This window comes from Squalius cephalus, assembly GCF_949319135.1.
Source record: "Squalius cephalus genome assembly, chromosome: 13".
Taxonomy (NCBI): domain Eukaryota; kingdom Metazoa; phylum Chordata; class Actinopteri; order Cypriniformes; family Leuciscidae; genus Squalius; species Squalius cephalus.
In genome coordinates this window covers 8043748-8063492 of record NC_137134.1, presented here as the reverse complement: position 1 = coordinate 8063492, position 19745 = coordinate 8043748, and the positions used below count along the sequence as shown (strand labels likewise).

At 39.2% G+C, this 19745-nt stretch overlaps 1 protein-coding gene across 6 annotated transcripts in view; it reads left to right on the top strand.

Annotated features, from left to right (window-relative positions):
• The first annotated feature begins 4724 nt into the window (after positions 1 to 4724).
• Positions 4725 to 19745, top strand: part of ephb3b (eph receptor B3b) — a 47814-nt gene continuing 32793 nt past the window's right edge. For all 6 annotated transcript variants that reach the window (XM_079889581.1, XM_079889579.1, XM_079889580.1 and 3 more), the window contains exon 1: positions 4725 to 5253. In XM_079889581.1, the coding sequence (XP_079745707.1) occupies positions 5190 to 5253 (64 nt within the window). In that variant the 5' untranslated portion in view covers positions 4725 to 5189. The remainder of the gene's footprint in view (positions 5254 to 19745) is intronic.

Sequence of the window (19745 nt, the reverse complement as noted above, 5' to 3'; positions counted from 1 at the left end):
CTCCAGGTGTTCGCTATGAAGCGAGTTGCGATAAGATTAACGAGTTCCCCCGAAAGAATCCGACACTCGGAGACAAAGAACAATGATGAAGTGTGTGGATGTTTTGTCATGTCGGGGTTTCTCCTTCCTGAACGCATGCGTCAGTCAACAGCCCCCTGCTTAGAAGATCCCGGGGAACATCAGTCAGACGGAGGGCGTTTGTGCGTCTCGGCTCTGCCCAAACATCCCCGATGACTCTGGTTCCCATTACCCACGAGTTCTTGAGCCGAGGAACATGGGTGGTTTGATCACACGCTGCACGACCATGGGGGAGCATGTTAGAAGTAGCATGGCCTTAATTCAAACCAGGCGTACTTGCGGCCGGGTGCATTACAGTAAATACTAAAGAGGGCTTTTCGCAGAGGTGCGAGAATCACTCTCTGCCACGGGGCCGCAAAAACATAAAACGAATTAAACGAGATCTGCACAATCGCGAGGGGCTCGATGACAGATGGGCTTTTAATACCCGTATGTGTAATGGACTTTTCTGGATGAAAAACTTATCAACTTCCCTGACCTCTGGATCACCTCAATCCCGTAATAACCGAGTGATCGTATCCGCAATGCATTTGGAAATGAAAGTGAATTCCCCCTTGCCCCCTAACGTCCCGCTCCCTCTCAGGCTTTAGAGGGTGTGTCGACATTGACCTATTGTGATCGACTCTTAATAGCCGCTGCCACTGTACTGGTAATACGGTATATGTAGGAGAGGCCAAAGGTCAAATAGGAGAGGCAGAATGAGATCGAGGGAACGTCACTTAGTACTCACATTTGGTTTCGATTCTTCGTACAGTTTTGGTGGGGTCTGAGTGGCTATTTGTCATTGTAAAGATGTTTTACTATGGATATTATATTATGAGTCAGACATGACTTTTTTTGTAAGACCTTTGGCACCAATCAGAAAACTGAATGCCAGCGTTCAGTTCTGAGAACTGTATCATTGTTGTCCGTTGGCATCGCCTCTCTCTGTGGCTTAGCAATTACGTTTTGTTCTGTGAGACAATGGATTTGCAAAGCCCTATACTTAAAATGGGTGAAACCTGTCAGCGAGCATTTCACGCTTATGCTCTTATGCACAAGAGTCTATACATGTCAGGTGTGCGTGTATACCTATTTAACTATATTTTGGGGACAAATTTGTACCTAGAAGTGACCATAACCTGACACAATCTCATCCTCATTTGTAAATCTGGTATAAAAATAAAGTAATAAAGGTTTAAAGTTTTGTTTGATGGGTAGGGTTACAGTAAGGGGAGAGAATATACAATTTGGACAGTATAAAAACCATTACATTTACATTTGGAGGACGCCTTTATCCAAAGCGACTTACACTGCGTTTTTAAGGCACACATTTACATTCTTATCAATTCTTGCTTTCCGTGGGAATCGAACCCATGACCTTGGCGTTGCAAGCGCCAACGCTCTGCTGTTTGTGCTACAGGAAATTTCATCCATGGACTGTTCCCATTTACTGTAGATAGCTAAGTAGACGTGTGTGTGATAAAGAGATCAAAACAGAGATCAGTACGGTGTGCAGATAAGAGTGTTTGAAGTGCAGAGCAATGGGAAGACACTATAACTGAAGGCAGTGATAAAGAGAGGGGGACGGGGGGGAGGGTTTCTGTAGGTGCCGGGACATCAATTAGCAGTTCCCCTCCAACTTGAGTGCCCGGACCATGGCGTAAATGACGTTTCTACATGTAGAGACTCACACACACTACTAGAACTTTAGATTTGGAGTGTTTACAACTACTACTAGATTTGCGAACGTATTTTAGCATCCAAAGTAATTGCTTTACAGTGCAAAGTTCATAGACAATGAGTAATTTTCCCCTCATTTTTTTTGTTATTTTATTTTGTTACTGACACCAGTAGCATCATCCTGGTGGTGGACTGTCTCCCAGTCAGATTTATGTTCCCTCACTGTATATAGAGCAAAACAATATGCTCATGTCTATATTGCTTCAGCCCCAGTGTTTGTTAGTTCAGCATCAAAGTTAGTGCCGGGCATGCAGTCCAGTAGTGGAAGGGGATCGGGTGTAAGTTTGAGAAATTTCCATATGTCCACATGGCAATAAAATGTCTGCCACTTTACTTATTGCGGTTGTAATAAATGCCAGGTGCATAGTCTGTTTTTTTCAAGGCACTCCATGGACACGCAAGAAAAAATTATGTTTAAAGAAATCTTGCCGTTTGACCAAATACAGACTTTTCAAGTATCATAAAATACGCAGAACGGTTATTACCATTCATAGGGACAATAAAACAGAACAAAAAGTTCTCAATGAAAACTAGAATTCAAATAACATTTAACCTTTTAAAAAAGTTCACATATAACGACAAATAACCAAGTAATAAAACGTTTGCTAAACAACATAGAACCTAAAGGCAGTGAGCCAATCAGTCTATTAACTTGAATTTTCCATTCATGCAAAATAGACCCCAGAGTTTTGGTCTGGGTTTTAGTTTGGCCCCATATTTATGGCTTCACGCACATACTTTTTTAGTTTAACAAACATTCTTATGAGAAGACTTCCTTAGTGTGCGACTAATCCCTGTTCTCATGACCCAGCCCTCTTTCAGATCGCACATAAGATTTCATTCAAACACATGACTGCCTAAATAATAAATCAAATCTCACTTGTGTCTTTATACAGCAAAAGCAGCCCCATAAATAACAAATATATGAAATAAATGTTGGAACTGCAATTGATACTCTCTCAGAGTGCATTAATATTAGCTGAAACGCCACTTTTGTTGAAAAAACAAGTTTGTGTGTGTGTGTGTGTTAAAATTACACTTTAGATAAAAAATAAATACTGTATTGTTTTCTGCAACATTATATTTATAATAACAAAGTATATTGTAAATAATTTGGTTTTAGTAAGCAAAATAAAAATCATGCAGCTCTTTTTCAGTCATTTATGACGTCAATATAACATTGAAAACAAAAAGATTTTGGATAAAGATGATGCCAAACACAACTTTGCACCAAACTCCTGAAGCACTTGACCTCTCAAGCGAAGTTAAATTATCTAAATTCAATCTGAAATATGATAGAAATGTTTGCTTTTATTGGCAATCAGTGCTCAGATAAAGCTAAATTAAACATTTGGAGTGAATCAAGGCTCTATCCTGGGTCCTTTTATATTTAGCCCAGCTACACATTTCTAGATGATTTTCTATTTCAGCCATACACACTATATGGTTTAATGAATTGACAGTAGTGTCAAAAAACTTTCAGCTAAACATAATAACAGAAGCCTAGAAAGTGAAACTAATCAAACCTCTTACCACACTCATTTAAAAACAGCTGTGAGACTTATGTCATAAATGCTTTTTATCATTTGAAATTAACTGTCAAAAGTGCATTGTTTCAGATTTTATCACAAATACACAGATGTTTAAGTATGCCTTCATTACTAGCAGACCGCATGGCAATGCTCTCCCGTGAAAAAAGATCAGACCATGAATATAAAATCAATGTTGAGCACCTTTTTTGAAAAAGTGTTTTGATGTGTTCACGCAGCATGCAAGCAGTGCAAAACATTTATACATTTATGAAGTAATTAAGGTTGGCAAACTAAGATAAGCTGAAGTTATTAAAGAGAGTCACTTTCCATTTCTTAAAATAAAAATGATTCAAACATTATTCAAAAATAAACAACATTTAAATCAAATAAATCAAGGGATGGGTGAATGGTATCTATGGTCATTTTAAATATAAATTAACCTATTCAATGTTCATTTATAATTTAGATTATGCAATGCCTAACTTAAACCCAAAGTAACAAAGCAAATAAACACTCAATAATAATAATAATTACAACAGCACTTTACTCTTAAACTTTTTTTTTTTTTTTACAAAGCACAATAGCGCAATCAATACTTTCAAGGCAGAACCAGTTTAATTTGGATATAATTACTATATTTCAAAGAGGCTTCACAATTGTTGTCCTCTAAACAGAGACAGAGCGAAGGAGAAAAGAGTGTGTGTAAAATAGAGCAAGCGCGAGATGATGAGAACAATATAACCCTTCTGATAAGCAAGTCTACAAAAGTACAACATGTGACCAAATGCTAACCGTATGTTTAGTGTAATATCATAAATCATAACATGGCAAAATATGAACATACAGGTCAACGTGGCACATCCGAAGCGTTTCCCCAGTCCACGCCAAACCTTTAACAATTCCCTCCGGCTTTATCCTTCGAAAGTAGCATCCGTATAATTCAGCAACTACTGAAGCAAATATGCTGCTGCTGCTACTACTACTAAAATATATCAGTGTTCATTTTTCAATATATTTATGCAAGTAAGCAATACAAATTAAAATAGTTGTACAGTACTTACAGTGTAGTTTTGTTGAAATAAATCGTGCAATTACACATTTCTATCATAAAAAATGCTGATAATGAATACGTGTTAAAATAATAGGCCTGTGAATGTTACACACATTGTAACAGAATGTTACCAAAAGAAGAGTATTAGGTTTGTTCGTTTCCACGAGAGCTTTTGAAGACATGCAAGCTTTCAGACCCGCAGAGCGGCGCTCTCACCCTGCCAACTGCGCCGGATCCTCCAGGGGGCGGAGCCACAGGAATGACTGACAGCTGATCATGAGCGTAACTCCTCCCCCCCACCGCCTTTCTCGCTCTCCCTCCTTCACTCTTTCCCTGATTTCAGAGAAGCCGATCTTCATTCCAGTGCACATGGAAAGGCAGAGGAGCCGCAACGGTCCGCGCTCACAAGAGGTAACGCGCTCAGGGATTTTACGCGTGAAGCCGCTATAAGGTGATTCTACGGGACGCGCTTTATTCTCGGACTACAGCAGAATGTTATTTGAGGACGAATGGACATTTAAACAACTGCTCTCCGTGTAGGGATTTCACTGTGCAACATCTATAAACGGACACACATGTTCTCCACTGATGAAAAGAGCACCCGGTGGATGAGTTTTAAAGCTCTTTCAGCGCTGCTTTAGATATTTCACATTGGATTACATAAACACTGCTGAAATTATTGCGGTTTATGGAAACAGAGCTGAGAAGAAGACAGCTGAAGTTGGAGAAGAGGGTCTCTGAAGCTGAACTGAGGGTCTGAAGGATTTTACAATCTCCTCCACTTTCATGTCCGAAGTGTCTGGTTTATGACAATGGATTATTTGCTGTTTTTATGCGGCTTGTTGCTGCCTCTGTCCTCGGCTGTTGAAGGTAAGATAGCCTATTAAATATATTTTACTCGCAATGCTTATCAGGGGGCGCGCGCGTCACCGATCGATGTGCGTCTATAGAAGTTGCGCTTATAATAACACCATCGAGGTTTTAAGGTTTTATGCGTTTGAAGTAATGCAGAAACACGCGTCTGGTCCGATATTATTTTCTTTAAAAAGCACCGGGGAATCGATCTGGCCATTGAATGTCACCAATACACATGCAATTACACCGCGCAACTTCTCCCTCCTAATCGTTGTCTATTTTCTTTCACCAACACAATAGTTGGTGTCTTTCGTAAAGGAAATGTCTCTACAGGGAGTCCCACTTCAACAGTCTCTCTGTCAGTCGGACACAAACCCAGGTTCCCTCAAAAGACTCGTGGGGAATTTTGAGCATTTTATTCCTTGATACATTTAAGGAAGTGTGAGCGATTATTGAACCTATAAATTGACGAATTGAAGATTAACATTTTATTTGCTACTATTTGTATATAGGCTAGGTTGCACATATGTCAGGCATATTGTGAATCAGTTATGGCCTTTTTGTGCGTCTCTCTCTCTCTCTCTCTCTCTCTCTCTCTCTCTCTCTCTCTCTCTCTCTCTCTCTCTCTCTCTCTCTCTCTGTGTGTGTGTGTGTTATTTTTAATCAAAATTGTATTCATTTATTTCATAATGACTCAATGACTTTAGTTGGCTTTTGATTCAATTAATTCTTCGAAGTCTGGACCCCCATTATGGACCAGGGGACCTTTTGACACCAATAAAGATGAAAATGAGTGCGCGCGCGTTCATAGATTTTCTGGGAGAACAACAATGTCGTTTTATTTATGTACGTATTTATTGTTATTTTAACCATAATCGGCGACAAGCATGACATTGCGAACGCTTGCTTATTGTACCTTGACTTGTATTTGTGAATACGCCAGTGAGATTCTTTAAAACAGCACTTATAATGCCATAAAAGTCGTATTATAGGCCTGCTATTAACGGGCGATTTATTTGATATACTGTTGCCTTACGAAAAGCCCCGAATAGCCTAATTTGTTTCAAAGATGAAAAAGCTTGCCTTTAAAAATACTGCTCAATGTTGGATTACTACTTTCTTCACACTATCAGTGCTATTACTCACTAAATGAGAGGTTATATTACCTACTTTACTTGTTTATTTTATTTTATTTGAATGTTTAATGAGTGAAGTGGTGGATGTCGGGTGCGGAAAGGTTAGCATAAGTTACATTTATTTATCTTTTTGTCTATGTTAACCTTGTAAAAAAAAAAAAAGAACTTCGCTAATTGTTTTATGTCCTTATCCGATAACAATCTTAAAGAATAACGTTTCCAAAAGGTTTGATGCTATAGAAGAACCAATTTTGTTCCCCTAAATAACCTTTCAGTGAACACTTCTGAAAATATTTTTTTTTCTTAGTGTGAAGAACTTTTTAATAATCTAAAGAATCTTTTTTTCACTATAAAGAAAGGTTTCATGGATGTTTAAGGTTCTTAATAGAACATCAATGTCAATAATGCAGCTTTATTTTTAAGAATGTATCAGAAAATAATAATAATACATGTTTATATGAAAGGCACGGGCCTCGGTTACTAAACTTTCTGACAGTTTGTCTCCTTGTTTAATAAAAATCAAGCAGACTATTAATTGTAGGCTACGCAAATATCTTAATGTTTAATGAAAAATATAGGCATAATGAAAGAGTTTTACGAATAACTTAATTAAAAGTTATTTAGTAGGTTACATTGGGTTGTAAGCTCGATCCGTCTTATGTGTCCGTTCATACTGAATGATTTTTTGAAGTGAATTTGAATTACATTCTGCAGTGTTTCTCGCTGAAAACAATCATATTCTTGGTCCCTGGAGATTTCATGAGAGAGTCCATTGAACCTAAAAAAAAGGATCAAAACTGTCCAACATGCATTGTAATGCATTTCTAATTTCCACTCTGATGTTGCCTATATAAAACATTAGATACGCTCCTCTCTCTGTTTGAATGTGAAATCACACGCGTTAGTAGCAAATCTCTCTCTCTCTTTCTCTCTCTCTCTTCTACTCCAATTAGTCTAAGGCCTGGTTTTAATTCCCACTACCCCACTGCACTTATTATTTAGCACATACACGTGATAAACACATTTTGTCCTATATAATTACTCTGAGGTAACTACAGTCATTTTAAAGGCACATCTCATCGCAATGTGGTAAAACAGACCTTCGCAGGATAGCGCGAGTAAAGGAAGACCATTTGACCCCATAAATCAGCGTACCAAAATACTGACTTGATTCATGTTTGTTCGGAGCGTCCTGTCGTATTGAAGTGGTATGCGTATTCATAAACGCAGCTAAAGCAAATGTAGCCCTTATTGACGAAATAACAGGCTCGTTTTGGGGGTAAACAGCATTAACATGAACAAGATAATAATTACAGGGCCATTCACGGCAGAAGAGCCGTAATGTGAGTTTTAGGAAAGGCCTGAACGCGCAATGTGAGCAAACATTTATTTATAGGCTATTTAAAAATGTGTTCATTCATGTGAGCTATTATGTAGGCCAGTACATTTTATTTAAACTGTTTTGCTTGATTTGATAGGCTATATGGAATGTTTGCACTTTTAAGAATCATTTTTCACACAGTCTTAAGTCCACTTAAAACGGAGCTGCTAATGCAAACAATCAATAATGACTTACAAGAAAGATCTCATGAATTATAGTCTGATTTCCATTGAAACATTAATTTTTAGCCTAAAATTCTTGATGTTGTTAAAAAAAAAAAAAAGATTAGGCGTAGGCTATACGAAATTTGGCCTACATCGCTATTATTATTTTCTTAATGCTGTTGATATTTTAATTAATCGTAAATATTAAAAACAGAAAGACGAGATTATTATTTATACTACTACTAATAATAATAATAATTATTATTATTATTATGACAGCTGTTGAGCGCAACACCCGACCTCTGTAATCGATGCGAATTCATCGATCTGTAAAATCTACGGTCAGAAGGTTTAAAACGAGGTCAAAGCATTGATTTGTTCTTCACACCTACACACAGCATGAGCCAACTCACTCAATTAGAGACACCAAATATAAGCACTAATAACGTACAATAAAAAAAAGTAATAGGCCTATTTATTAGCCTATTTATTGTGTTTTTAATGATGGGCGCCAAAAGGACAGCAATTCATTTAAGATAATAATTTAAGATCAGATAATAATGATGTATTAGCCTACAATAAAAATAATAAAAAGAAAAGAAAATTAAATGGAACATTTTTTATAAAAAGGAATGAGGTTCAGGCGGAAGACAAACAACACATATTTGCTGCTATGTGTAAAGATACAGTTGTCTTTGTAAAGTTATGTAATGTATGATATTTATTTATATTATTATATCTATAAACTGAAATATGTAAATATCAAATATATTTGATTTTTTTTTCATATATATATATGTGTGTGTGTGTATGTGTGTGTGTGTGTGTGTGAGTGAGTGATTAAAATGGTGTTCCCCTCACTGGTGGGGCCTGTATGTGCCACAGCTTTGGCTTATATTTATGTCTTTTCATTCAAATAATGAATTTTATTAATGTCCAAGTCCTATGTGCGAGCCATTGAAAGGTCATATGTTAAACAGAGTAGCTATAGGGTGAACAGATGTCTGTTGGCTTTGTTTCAGACTCTCGTAAGGAGCTCAAAAGGGTCTCAGACTCAGGCTTAAAGATGCTATGAAAACCAGGCAGGGTTATCGTAAGCGCGTGTACTCTGGTGGTCGGCGAAAGCTCACATAACTAACCCATAAACATTAGTACCGATAACCTTTTGGATTCAGGAATGCTCCGTCTGTAAAATTCGCCAGCATTCTAAGCCCCATGCAGCGTGGAGCAATAACTTGCGCTGAAGGCCAATATTTAACCGAGTGCTCTGTTAATTGATGAAGAAGTGGACTGGACGCTGACTGGAATGTAGAATTCGCTCTTTTTTTGGAGTGTCCACTCAAAAGGGCAATCCTGGCAGCTGATGCAAAGGCCTTTACAGAAAAATAGGTCTTTGACACTCACGACAGTGTGAGGAGAGAATGTGTCTGGGCCTGAACACTGCCAAAATCCCCCCGGTGCTGTCTGCAGCTACTGAAGCGGAATGAGAGAGAGGAATCGAGAGCAGAAAGAAAGAGGGATTGAGAGAAAGAGAGACATCGGAGCTTGGTTTCTGTCTTCGGCTGGTCAGGAGCAAGATGGGTGGCGCTGGCAGGGAATATATCTCCTACCAAAACGCCCATTGAAAAGGGGGACGGCAGCGCAGAGTACCCAAACAAAGTCACATGATGACAAGCACAATACATTTTTCTTCCCATCTAAATGGTTTTCCCTCTCCGACCCAACCACAGGGATTTTGACTTTACTGAATGCCTTAATTGGTTCAGTGAATTTACAGTCAGAGCCAATTTGATCGGATACAAATATAGTAGAAAGTTTTTCCCTGCTCAGAAACTTGCATTATTTGTTTTGAAATGTGTCTAAGATGTGTTTTACCTCTATAAGATCTAAGACTAACAGTACGCCATTTATGTACATAAATAGAAGTAGCACGCAGAAATAGGCTACGTGAGCTCAGACTATGGAAGTGAGATGACATGCGATCTGACACACACATGGAGTCCTGCTACGCTCCTGAGAAATGACTAACACATTTTTACAAGAATACCATAGACATTACTTTATAGCGAAGCTGTTTGGCTAGAAGGAGTTAGGGAAAGCTTTCAGACTCTTGATCCTTTGATGGATAATGTTTATGAGCATTAAACCAGTCTGGCTTGCTCTGCTGATGAAGCAGATTTCTTTGATATGAATTCATCAGAATTAGAGAACAAGAGGGGGAGAAAACACAATCCAGAACCTAATATTAGCTTTTAAACTCCAAAATATAAACCAAAAAAGATACTGATTGAATTATATTAAACGATACTGAATTGACAGTGTGCAACACAGTGAAAACAACTGTAACTGTCAGATAAATATTTGTGCTAGTTTTCAGCCACAGTTCAATTGGAGGGAGTGTGTGATGTTAGAAGCCCTGCAGGAAATGGCTAATGCTAACGCTAGGTGCAAATGTCTGCTTTGATTAGCAACATGGGCATGTGCGGACAGGGTGGGGGATGTTAGTCCAACGACGGCTTCTAAACTCCACGCTACCAATCAAACCAGGCCTCTAGACGGTTGAAACATGCTCATAATCTCCACATCAAACATCGGGAGCCCCAGGCAAGGGCCCAAAAGCACACTGGCCCTTTACCCTTTCTGTTAAATCTAGACTCGAATTTGCACTTTTGAGCCATGCTGTTCAATTACACATCTGTAGACTTTCTTAGCCATTCATTTTGTTGATGCGTATGTGTACAAACATGAGTTCTGCCTGGTTTGATATTTGCATTTGGGGATATTTGAGGAAAAGCTGAAGATTCTTAATGTTGTTATCCATTTAAAAAAATGTTTGATCAAATGTTCATTAGGTTTATTGATTTGTATATATTTTGTTCAAAACTATTTAGCATTTAATCTAATATTTATCAGCTAGCTAATACAAGAAAAAAAGCTAATATTAATAACAGTAATTAAATGTGTATTTGGAATACAATTACTCTTATTGTAAAATCTATCCATTGAATATTGTAAAAAGCTAATGTAATACACCAAATTTTATTATAACTATTATACTATAGTAACTATTTTAGTGGAAACTATTTTTACCATGGTATGCTTGTGTAAGGGTAATTTGTTTTAGCCGACAACACAAAATGCACTGGTGTTAGGCAGGAATTCTTTTACGTGATCTGTCACCTCTCCATTTGGTGTTTGAGGTTAGAGCAATGGCCCTTTGGCAAGGTGCAAATGCAGGTACTTGTGAAAAACAGTTGGTTACGTGTCGTAAAAGTCCCTGATGGGCATTGCAAGTCTGCCTGTTGTAGCTGTGCTGCTAGTATTTTGAAAATCAACTTTCAAGTAAATTCCTTTAAGACATCTCACTTTGCTAAGAACATTTTTGTTTGACTGCCATGCACGTTTGAGTATAAACATAAGATATTATACAGTGTTGCATGTAATTCATTAGATAATTTGCTTCTGTAATCATAAGCATATTTTCCCCCAACATCCGTTCTCATACCCTCTCTTGCTTTAACTGTTGCTATAACACCACATCTAGTTTCGACAGGGTCCACATCCAATCAGGGATTCTCAATGAATCTCTGTGACTGATTCATTTATGGCTCGTTGTCAGGCTTGATCGATCACATTTCCTTCTCACTTAGCCTTCCTGGCAACTGCCCTTTCGAAATGTGCCAAGACTCCTAGCGCCTCTCATTACCAGCTTTTTTTGACTTATAGATGAATGGCAGGGTAGAGGAACCGATGAGTTTGCAGATAGTATCTGTCCAGTCATCTTCCCATCAACCTCCTGTGTAGCTGACATAGGCCAGAACTGCCATGGAGAAAGGGCGCTAGTCGAGTCTCAAGAGCAACCCTGTAGATGAAGTGACATGTTTCTTCATCGACTTCAGAACTGCCCTTTTCCAGCCTTGTCTCAAGTCTAGAGAAGATTAGAGATATAAGATAGGCAATCGTGCTCCTGGAGATCTTTCGGCAGAACTTAGATTGAACCATACACCCAGCTCCTGAACTAGATAATCAAGGTTTTGGGGTTGATTAAAAAACACAGACAGGTGTGTTACAGCTCTAAACTCTGCAGAAAGATAGATCTCCAGGAGCAGGACTGGACACCCCTTATTATAAGGCATACCGTGCACCCTCAAGTCACTTGCGATCTACGATGAGTGGCTTATCTGTTATTAAAGTGCCCTCAACCTGAACAGGAGAGATGAGGATATAGGCGAACAAAGGGACAGAGAAAGACTGAGAGAATTGTCCGGTATCCAAAAGGCACTTGGTACAGTATTGGTTGAGCAGTTCATCTGAAAAGGTGCTGAGAGGAGAGACAATGGAAATACACTGGATCTGGTCAGATGGGGTTATGAATGCAGTGGGAATTGAGGCAGAGCTCGGGACAGCGAGAGCCGAGAGTTTTCATCTTCTGTCTTGGACAGCTGCCATGGATCTATCTCTGCATCTTAAAATTGACTTGCTCTGCCTAGCTATGCCTGAGAGGAGATCATTGTTTCTGCCTTTTCACTCTCTGTCTCTCTGTCCATCTTTCTACCTATCACTCTTTTTTTTTCAGAGCTGGTCTAAGAAACTCTTGATGGGCAAGGGATATGCAAGGGTTTTTAATGAATCTGAAAAGCCAGCGAGCATCAATCAATGACGGCCTTGAGTCTGCACATGAAATCAGGTCCACCTGACAGTGGGAAAGTAGAAAAGAAGGTTACAGCCTGCATACAGAATAAAGAAACTCCCGAGGCAGGAATAATGTGCTTTCCAGTGTAACAGACAGATGTTATCTCTTATGTCGCAACAGTTGGTGGCTTGAAACTGTCACTATGTTTTTTGGTATACTCATTTATAAGGCTGAAACTGCATCTAGATGCAGGTCGACCATAAAAGGGATGGCAACCTGGTGAAAACCCAGAGAACAAGTGTGGGAAGTTCAGAGGCCTCTCCCCCAACAGGTGGGCCTTATCCCGACAGAGAGGGTAAAGACAATGCACCTCTTTCTCTACTCTGTTTACCATCCCTTTCCCCGCTTCCCTGTCACTTCTTTGCTACACTTTCCCACCATCTTTTTACAGCCCCCCTTTCCTGTTCTCCCTGGGCACCTTATGCGGCCGTTTCTTATCAAGGAGATAATTCTAATTGTGGCATTATTTTCCCTATCTGTTATCTCACCCTTTCAGTGATATCAGAATCCCAGAACAGGACCAGAAGCTTAGGGACAGGGCCTATTTACCCACAAAACCTTTGTTGTATCCAGTCATTGATAAGATTTGTGACTGTGTGTGTGTTCCTACAACTCTATTCTGTCAAATTCCATACACTGCACGGAGGAGAGTCAAAAAGAGGTCTCTAACTAAGAACACGCGGCATGCTGATGTGACACAAACCCTCATGGGGTGTGAAAGCAAGCATATTGACGTGAAATTGAGCTGGCACTAGAAACAAATTAAAATATCCCATGGCCAGATGGGGATGGTGAACTGAGGAGCCATATTTGTATCATGGGTGTGAGACGCACCACAGTGAAACAGCTTCATTGCCACTTTTGCCCTGCCGTGTCCTCTGGGAAATGACCTAAAAGGATGGCGATGATTAGCAATTCAATTTAGCCAGCCGTCGGTCAATATGGCAGGCCAAGAGGAGATGGTTGTTGATGCTGCCTTGCCATCAAAATATGTGGCGATCGAAATGTCTGGGGACTCTCTTCTCTTTCTTGGTTAATTAAGCAGGCGCTTTGTCACTGTTCTTACTTATTCATAAATCTTCCCTTCATTTTAAGACAGCTTGGTCTGAAGAAGCTAGCTAAGTAGGCGAGCACTTAAGGGTAATCTATAGAGTTCAACATTGGACGCAGCTTTGTGCCTGGTTAATTAATCAAGACACTACAGTGGTGTCATAAACACAAAGCCACTTATGACTAAAGCGTATCAAGAGGGTAATATCTAGAGATGCTTATTTTAGGGCATGCATTTGTTGGCACTTCAAAAATCGATTCAAAACAGATAGGACAGGAAATAAGCCATGAATGAATGTGTTGTAGTATGTTTTCTAACTGTCAGCGCAGCAGCTAAAAACTTCCATCGATCCATCCATTCTTCAAACCGCTTTTAATTTGTAGGGTCACAGGGATACGGGTGCTTTTCCCAACACCCCAAAGTCAGGGCACACCACCCTGCACAGATGGACAGTCACAGAGCTAGCAACTTCATACCACACTGCATTTCTGAAAACCAAATCCCAATGCTAGCATATCTTTAGCCATTAGGACACTCTATACATGTCTATCAATAAAGAATGAGCAATCTGTTTTCTTATCTCTCTTTTATTTATGCCATTCTTTTGCATCCGTACTCGCCTGCCCTCAGGTTATGAAGTTTAGACTCAGGGAAACATGTCCATTCATGCATCCCTCTTCTGAGGAAGATGTAAATACAGGGTTGAAACCAGTTCATATGGTCAGTCCTCCAGTGATGGAACTCCTGTGCAGCTGACTTGTTCCTATGAGTAATCTATGCTGAGGTTCAGTACACACCCTGTGGTTCTTTTGATGAGCGCTCCCAAGTTGAACTCATCCTGCTTCGAGACCACCAAGAGATGTAATGTACCTGAAACACAAAAGTTCACGTGTTGGTTCCAAGCAGTCAAGGTGTGGTTAGCAGGTCTGTAATTAGTGTTGAGGCCACCAAGTCTTTGTGACGGCATGTCTGTGTGTGTTGGATTTAGTGGATCTATGTGTGTGTGTTCAAGTGTGTGAAAGAGAGCTACAGCAGACAATTCCCAGACTTCTTATTATCTCTATACCCGACAATTGCGTCTCTTAGCACCTGTACAGTACTTCCTAAATTGAAGGGTGTTTTCATATAAAATTATTTTCTCAGAAGTTGCCTTTTTGCCACATTTTCTATCTGTGCCTTTGGTTTCCCAGATACTTTTTTCAGTACCGCAAAACAAACCAGTGTTTATATAAGACACAATCTTATTGAAGGACTTCATTGATTCAGTGTAGACGCTGTTAAAGCCACTGTGGTTGATTTATCAGTCAATGATTGACTCTAGATTGCTATAACCTTCCATGTCACCTGCACTTCAAACAGATGCCCAGCAGCAGCCCTGCATTTCCCATCCCACGTACACAGTTCTTGTTGATTCAACTATGTTATCTCATGTGGCCATTTCCCTTAGTTCTTCCATCAGCGGCACTGTCTTCACTTAATAGCGGTGTCATTTTAGTGGTGTCTCTAGGTATACCCACATTCTGACTTTACATGTTTTATTTATAATATGAATGGGAAGTATGGATAAAATAAGGTTATTTTAACAGGAAATTCAATCTAAAATTGTTTCAGATATTGCATAACCACATAGTGAAAGCATATTTAAAAAATGTGACCCATCTCATGTCGAACTCCATCTTTCCCCCCCACCCTCAGCCTTCTCACCAGGCCCTCTACTGAGACCCATAAATCAATGGAGCTCAGTAGCCTGTCGGGGGTTTACCGTCTGTGGGGGGTATTGGTGGCCCAGGCTCCCCAGCCGTTGGTTTTAGTTACACATCAATGAAGGGTGAATAATACATTAGTCAGCCCCTGACAGTACAGTTATAGGCGGGCAGGCAGACGGAGCCTCCCCTGGCCCTTCATCAGCGCATCTGTGCCATAATCAGCCTCTGGAGACATACCTTAGCTTTGGCCTTCCTCTCTTCCACCTGATTTACTTACTGTGTATGCTAATATTATGATATTTAAACGCCTTCCCTGTGGGTAAAAGGGGTAGATCTCCCAAAAATGAAAACTCTGAAACAACATGAGCTTGAGCAATCACGTAAAAAGAGAAATTTTAAATAATGCATTTGTCTTTTTTTTTTTTTTTTCTTCATACAAGTGTTTTATATGTTGAGCTGTTCCGTAAAGTGTATCTATATAGAATATGGAGTATGGCTGGCACTGTATGTTATGTAAGAAATTGCACCATTCCTTTCGTTTAGGGGTCAAGAGCTGCAAGTGACACCTATAAAGTCTAGGTTAATAATTTGAAGCAGGCTGGAAGTATTGCAACTGACCCAGGTCGGACAGCAAGGACTGTAGAGATGGATTGTTGTGGCATAAATGGCCCCGGAACTGTAGCCTTCTCAGTCCAGCTGCACTGTGTACTGATTTATATCTGAAGATTTTCAAGTGACTAGCCCCCTTCCTTGCATGCACAATTACAGAAACATTCACAGTCTCCTTCCAATGTATCAAGGCTTTTATTTAATTGTTCAGAGACATCTAAACCCCTGGCCATATGGGGCACCCTAGAATTGGATGTCAACCGTTCTATCAACCTTCTCCAGCATAATTGCCCAGAAATGAACTTCCATCGCTAATACCTTCTGTCACAATCTGCGAGTCAATTTGCTGTAAGTGAAACACTTAAGTGCATGATTGTGTGATCGCCAATGACCTAGACTGCCACGTGTCCTAATCAGGCAGTTTTTTTCTTTTCAATCAACAATCCCAGAGGTGGAGAATACTCCGATGACCGTCTTCCATACACTCCGCCAGTCTGCGTCTATGCGTTAAAGAGCCGAAAACCATTTAGAGAGGTCTAACGAGTCAAGTTATTACTGCAGCCAAGTGTGAGATTAATTAACTGAGCAGCAATTAAGGACGTGGCTGAAAAGATCTAACAGATAAGCATGGGGCGAATAGTAACCACCATTTTTTGCTGTAGCCAACTGGGAGGGCACAAGGAGTAAACAGAAATAACAAGCTACAGAATAGCCTCCAATTACAACCCAGGCTCATTGAAAAAATGTGGCTGTGGCGACATTTCTGAAAAGTATTACTATTTGTTGGTGTTGGCTGCCACCAGTGTTCATTTCAGCTGGAAACTGCAGTGAATTGTATGTATACTGTAGGTATATTTTTGTAGATAAAAGTAGGCAGAGGCACATTCTAGGTAGGTTAATATGATTTTACCTAAGTAAGACATACCTGAATCAGCAAACTTTATTGGTTCCTGAACAACATTCCCATCAACCGATCAGTTCCCTCTGGTTTGAGCTGTAAAATATTGATCCAGGAACATGCTTTATGGGGTAAATTCATCTTGTGCATTAATATGCATGCACATTTGCATATTTCTGTGCCCTACTTTCTCTTATTGACACATTTCCAAAGTGCCAGAGTGGGGCAGAAATTTCCAGGAAGAGTGTTCTCAAATATAGAATGAATGATAGTGTCCCTTTCACTCAGGACAGTTCCAAACCATGCTTTAGTCATTGTTTCTGTGTGTGTATTCAACAAAGGCCCTACCCAGCCACATTCCTGTCGGTAACTGCCTAACCTTTCTTTGTTGTTGCGGCTCTGACCTGACTGAGATAATGAGTGGGCAGGTAAACATTAACGAGTGACTCTGGGATTAATGAGCTAACGTGAGAAGAGGTAGTCGAAAGAGACCTGTGCTGCCTCGGGCTAATGTGTCACATATAGCAAGAAATGTAAAAAAATAAAGAACATAATAACTCCTATTACATTGCGGTGTAGCTGGAGCCATTAGAGATGTTTTCTTTGTTCGAGCAGGTAAACCACAACATATCCTGATAATTAGCATGCAGCATGACAGCTGAAACTGAGCTAGCGATTTGTTCCCATGTCTTCAGCAGTAGCTGCCAATGCTAATATGTGACAGCACTGGGAAGTTAGCAGGGTTCTTGCCCTCACAGCTGGGGGGTTTCTTTTCAAGAAATGAAAAGGAATCTAAACCTCACCAGCCGCCCCAGACGGTATATTTGAAACATTACAAAGCGATCGAAAGCCACTGGAACGCTGGAAATGTGGACCACATCAGTCCAGTAGCTGCGAACAAACAGCTGTCCCATGATACAAAGCAGAAATGTCATATTTAACAGCCATTATAGGTTATTTGTATGTTTGCATAGTACGATGATATTGTATGTTTGGCTGATGACTAAAGCAGGAGTAATTGTATCCTGACATATACATCTCAATGCCTAATTCATAGCAGAACTGTAAAGAAAAAAAGTTATAACCAAAACCTTTACATTTATATACGCTAGAGTTATAGGTCCTTCTGAGTGATGAATACACAATTTTGAAGGTTTCTTTAATTATACAGGCATGTTTGATTTTTATTACTTGTCTTTTTAAATCGTTTTTAAAAATAGTATATTATATTATGTCATATTATATTGTATTACACTGTAAAAAATAATTTGATAAATAAGTTGTCAACATATATTTTACATTTCTTCAACTCATCAAAAAAAGTTAAGCAATTTTCAACTTTTTTTTATGTTATACAAGATTAAACTGTTTTAAGTCAGTTTAATGCAATTTCAGTTGAAATGACTTAAACATCCAAGTTGATTGTACTTAAACATTTTTTACAGTGAAACACTAACAGAATTCAATGTTTTGAATTCACATTAACAATTATTTTTGCTGCTTTTCTTTTTCAATATCTTAGTTTTGCTATTGTTTCAATGCCTTTTACATGGGCTATATCATATAGTTTTAAACTTATCACACTTTCAATTTAAAAATGGAAATATTACATCTTTAATAATTGAAGAAACACCCATATATGTGTGCATTTGAGTGTTCCCTGTTCACTGTGTGCCTTTATCGACCAGAAACCATAATTTTAGCTTTGACATCATCCCTGACGTCCTTTCACAAACATCTTATCTCAAGGTAAAAGGGGTTTGAGGAAATGAGAGTTTGGGGGCATTTCAACATCCGCCACACTGTGAAGTACCTCCTTAGTGTTATAGCATGGCAAATGCCTTCCAGTGGTCCTGAGGGATCGTGCCATTACCATATATTTAGCCTAGATGTCTGTTGGCTGCCTCTGCAGTGGCATAATGAACGTGTCAAAGGGAAGCAAGTACGGCAAACGGGCTGTTGCAGAATGGAGATGAGTCCCTGGACAGCGGCTTCAGCCGACAGCTCCTCTCCGAGGCTGACAGGCAAGGCCAGTGGGCAGCATGGTGCCAAAATACCTCCATAATGAACCTGGAATGAAGGTATGAGGAAGTCAGCGGTGCCTCCTGCCCCGTTCTTTATGGCTTGGATTACAAAACACAGGACGGGAATACAAAAATATTGGTTGCATTTTATTTTACAGTACATTGCACTTACCTAAGAATTCTACTTGGGAATAAAAGGTAACTACATGGTTTAAGGTTAGGTTCAGGGTTAGAACTAGCTTGTTTCTGCCACAGTATAATACATTTTTAAAGATAATTGCGACTTGTTATCTCACAATTGCAAGTTAACATCTCACAATTCAGATTTTTCTCAATTCACAATTCTCAATTGTGTTATAAAGTCAGAATTGCGAGATATGCAATTTTGAGAAACAAAGTCAGAATTGTGAGTTTATATCTCACAATTCTGACTTTATAACACACAATTGCGTTTATATCTCACAATTCTGACTTTATAACACACAATTGCGTTTATATCTTGCAATTCTGACTTTATAACTCTCAATTGCGACTTTAAATCTCGCAATTCCGACTTTATATCTCACAATTCTGACTTTGTAACTCTCAAATGCGACTTTATATCTCGCAATTCCGACTTTATATCTCACAATTCTGACTTTATAACTCTCAAATGCGACTTTATATCTCGCAATTCCGACTTTATATCTCACAATTCTGACTTTATAACACACAATTGCGTTTATATCTTGCAATTCTGACTTTATAACTCTCAATTGCGTTTATATCTTGCCATTCTGACTTTATAACACACAATTTGCTTTATATCTTGCAATTCTGACTTTATAACTCTCAATTGCGACTTT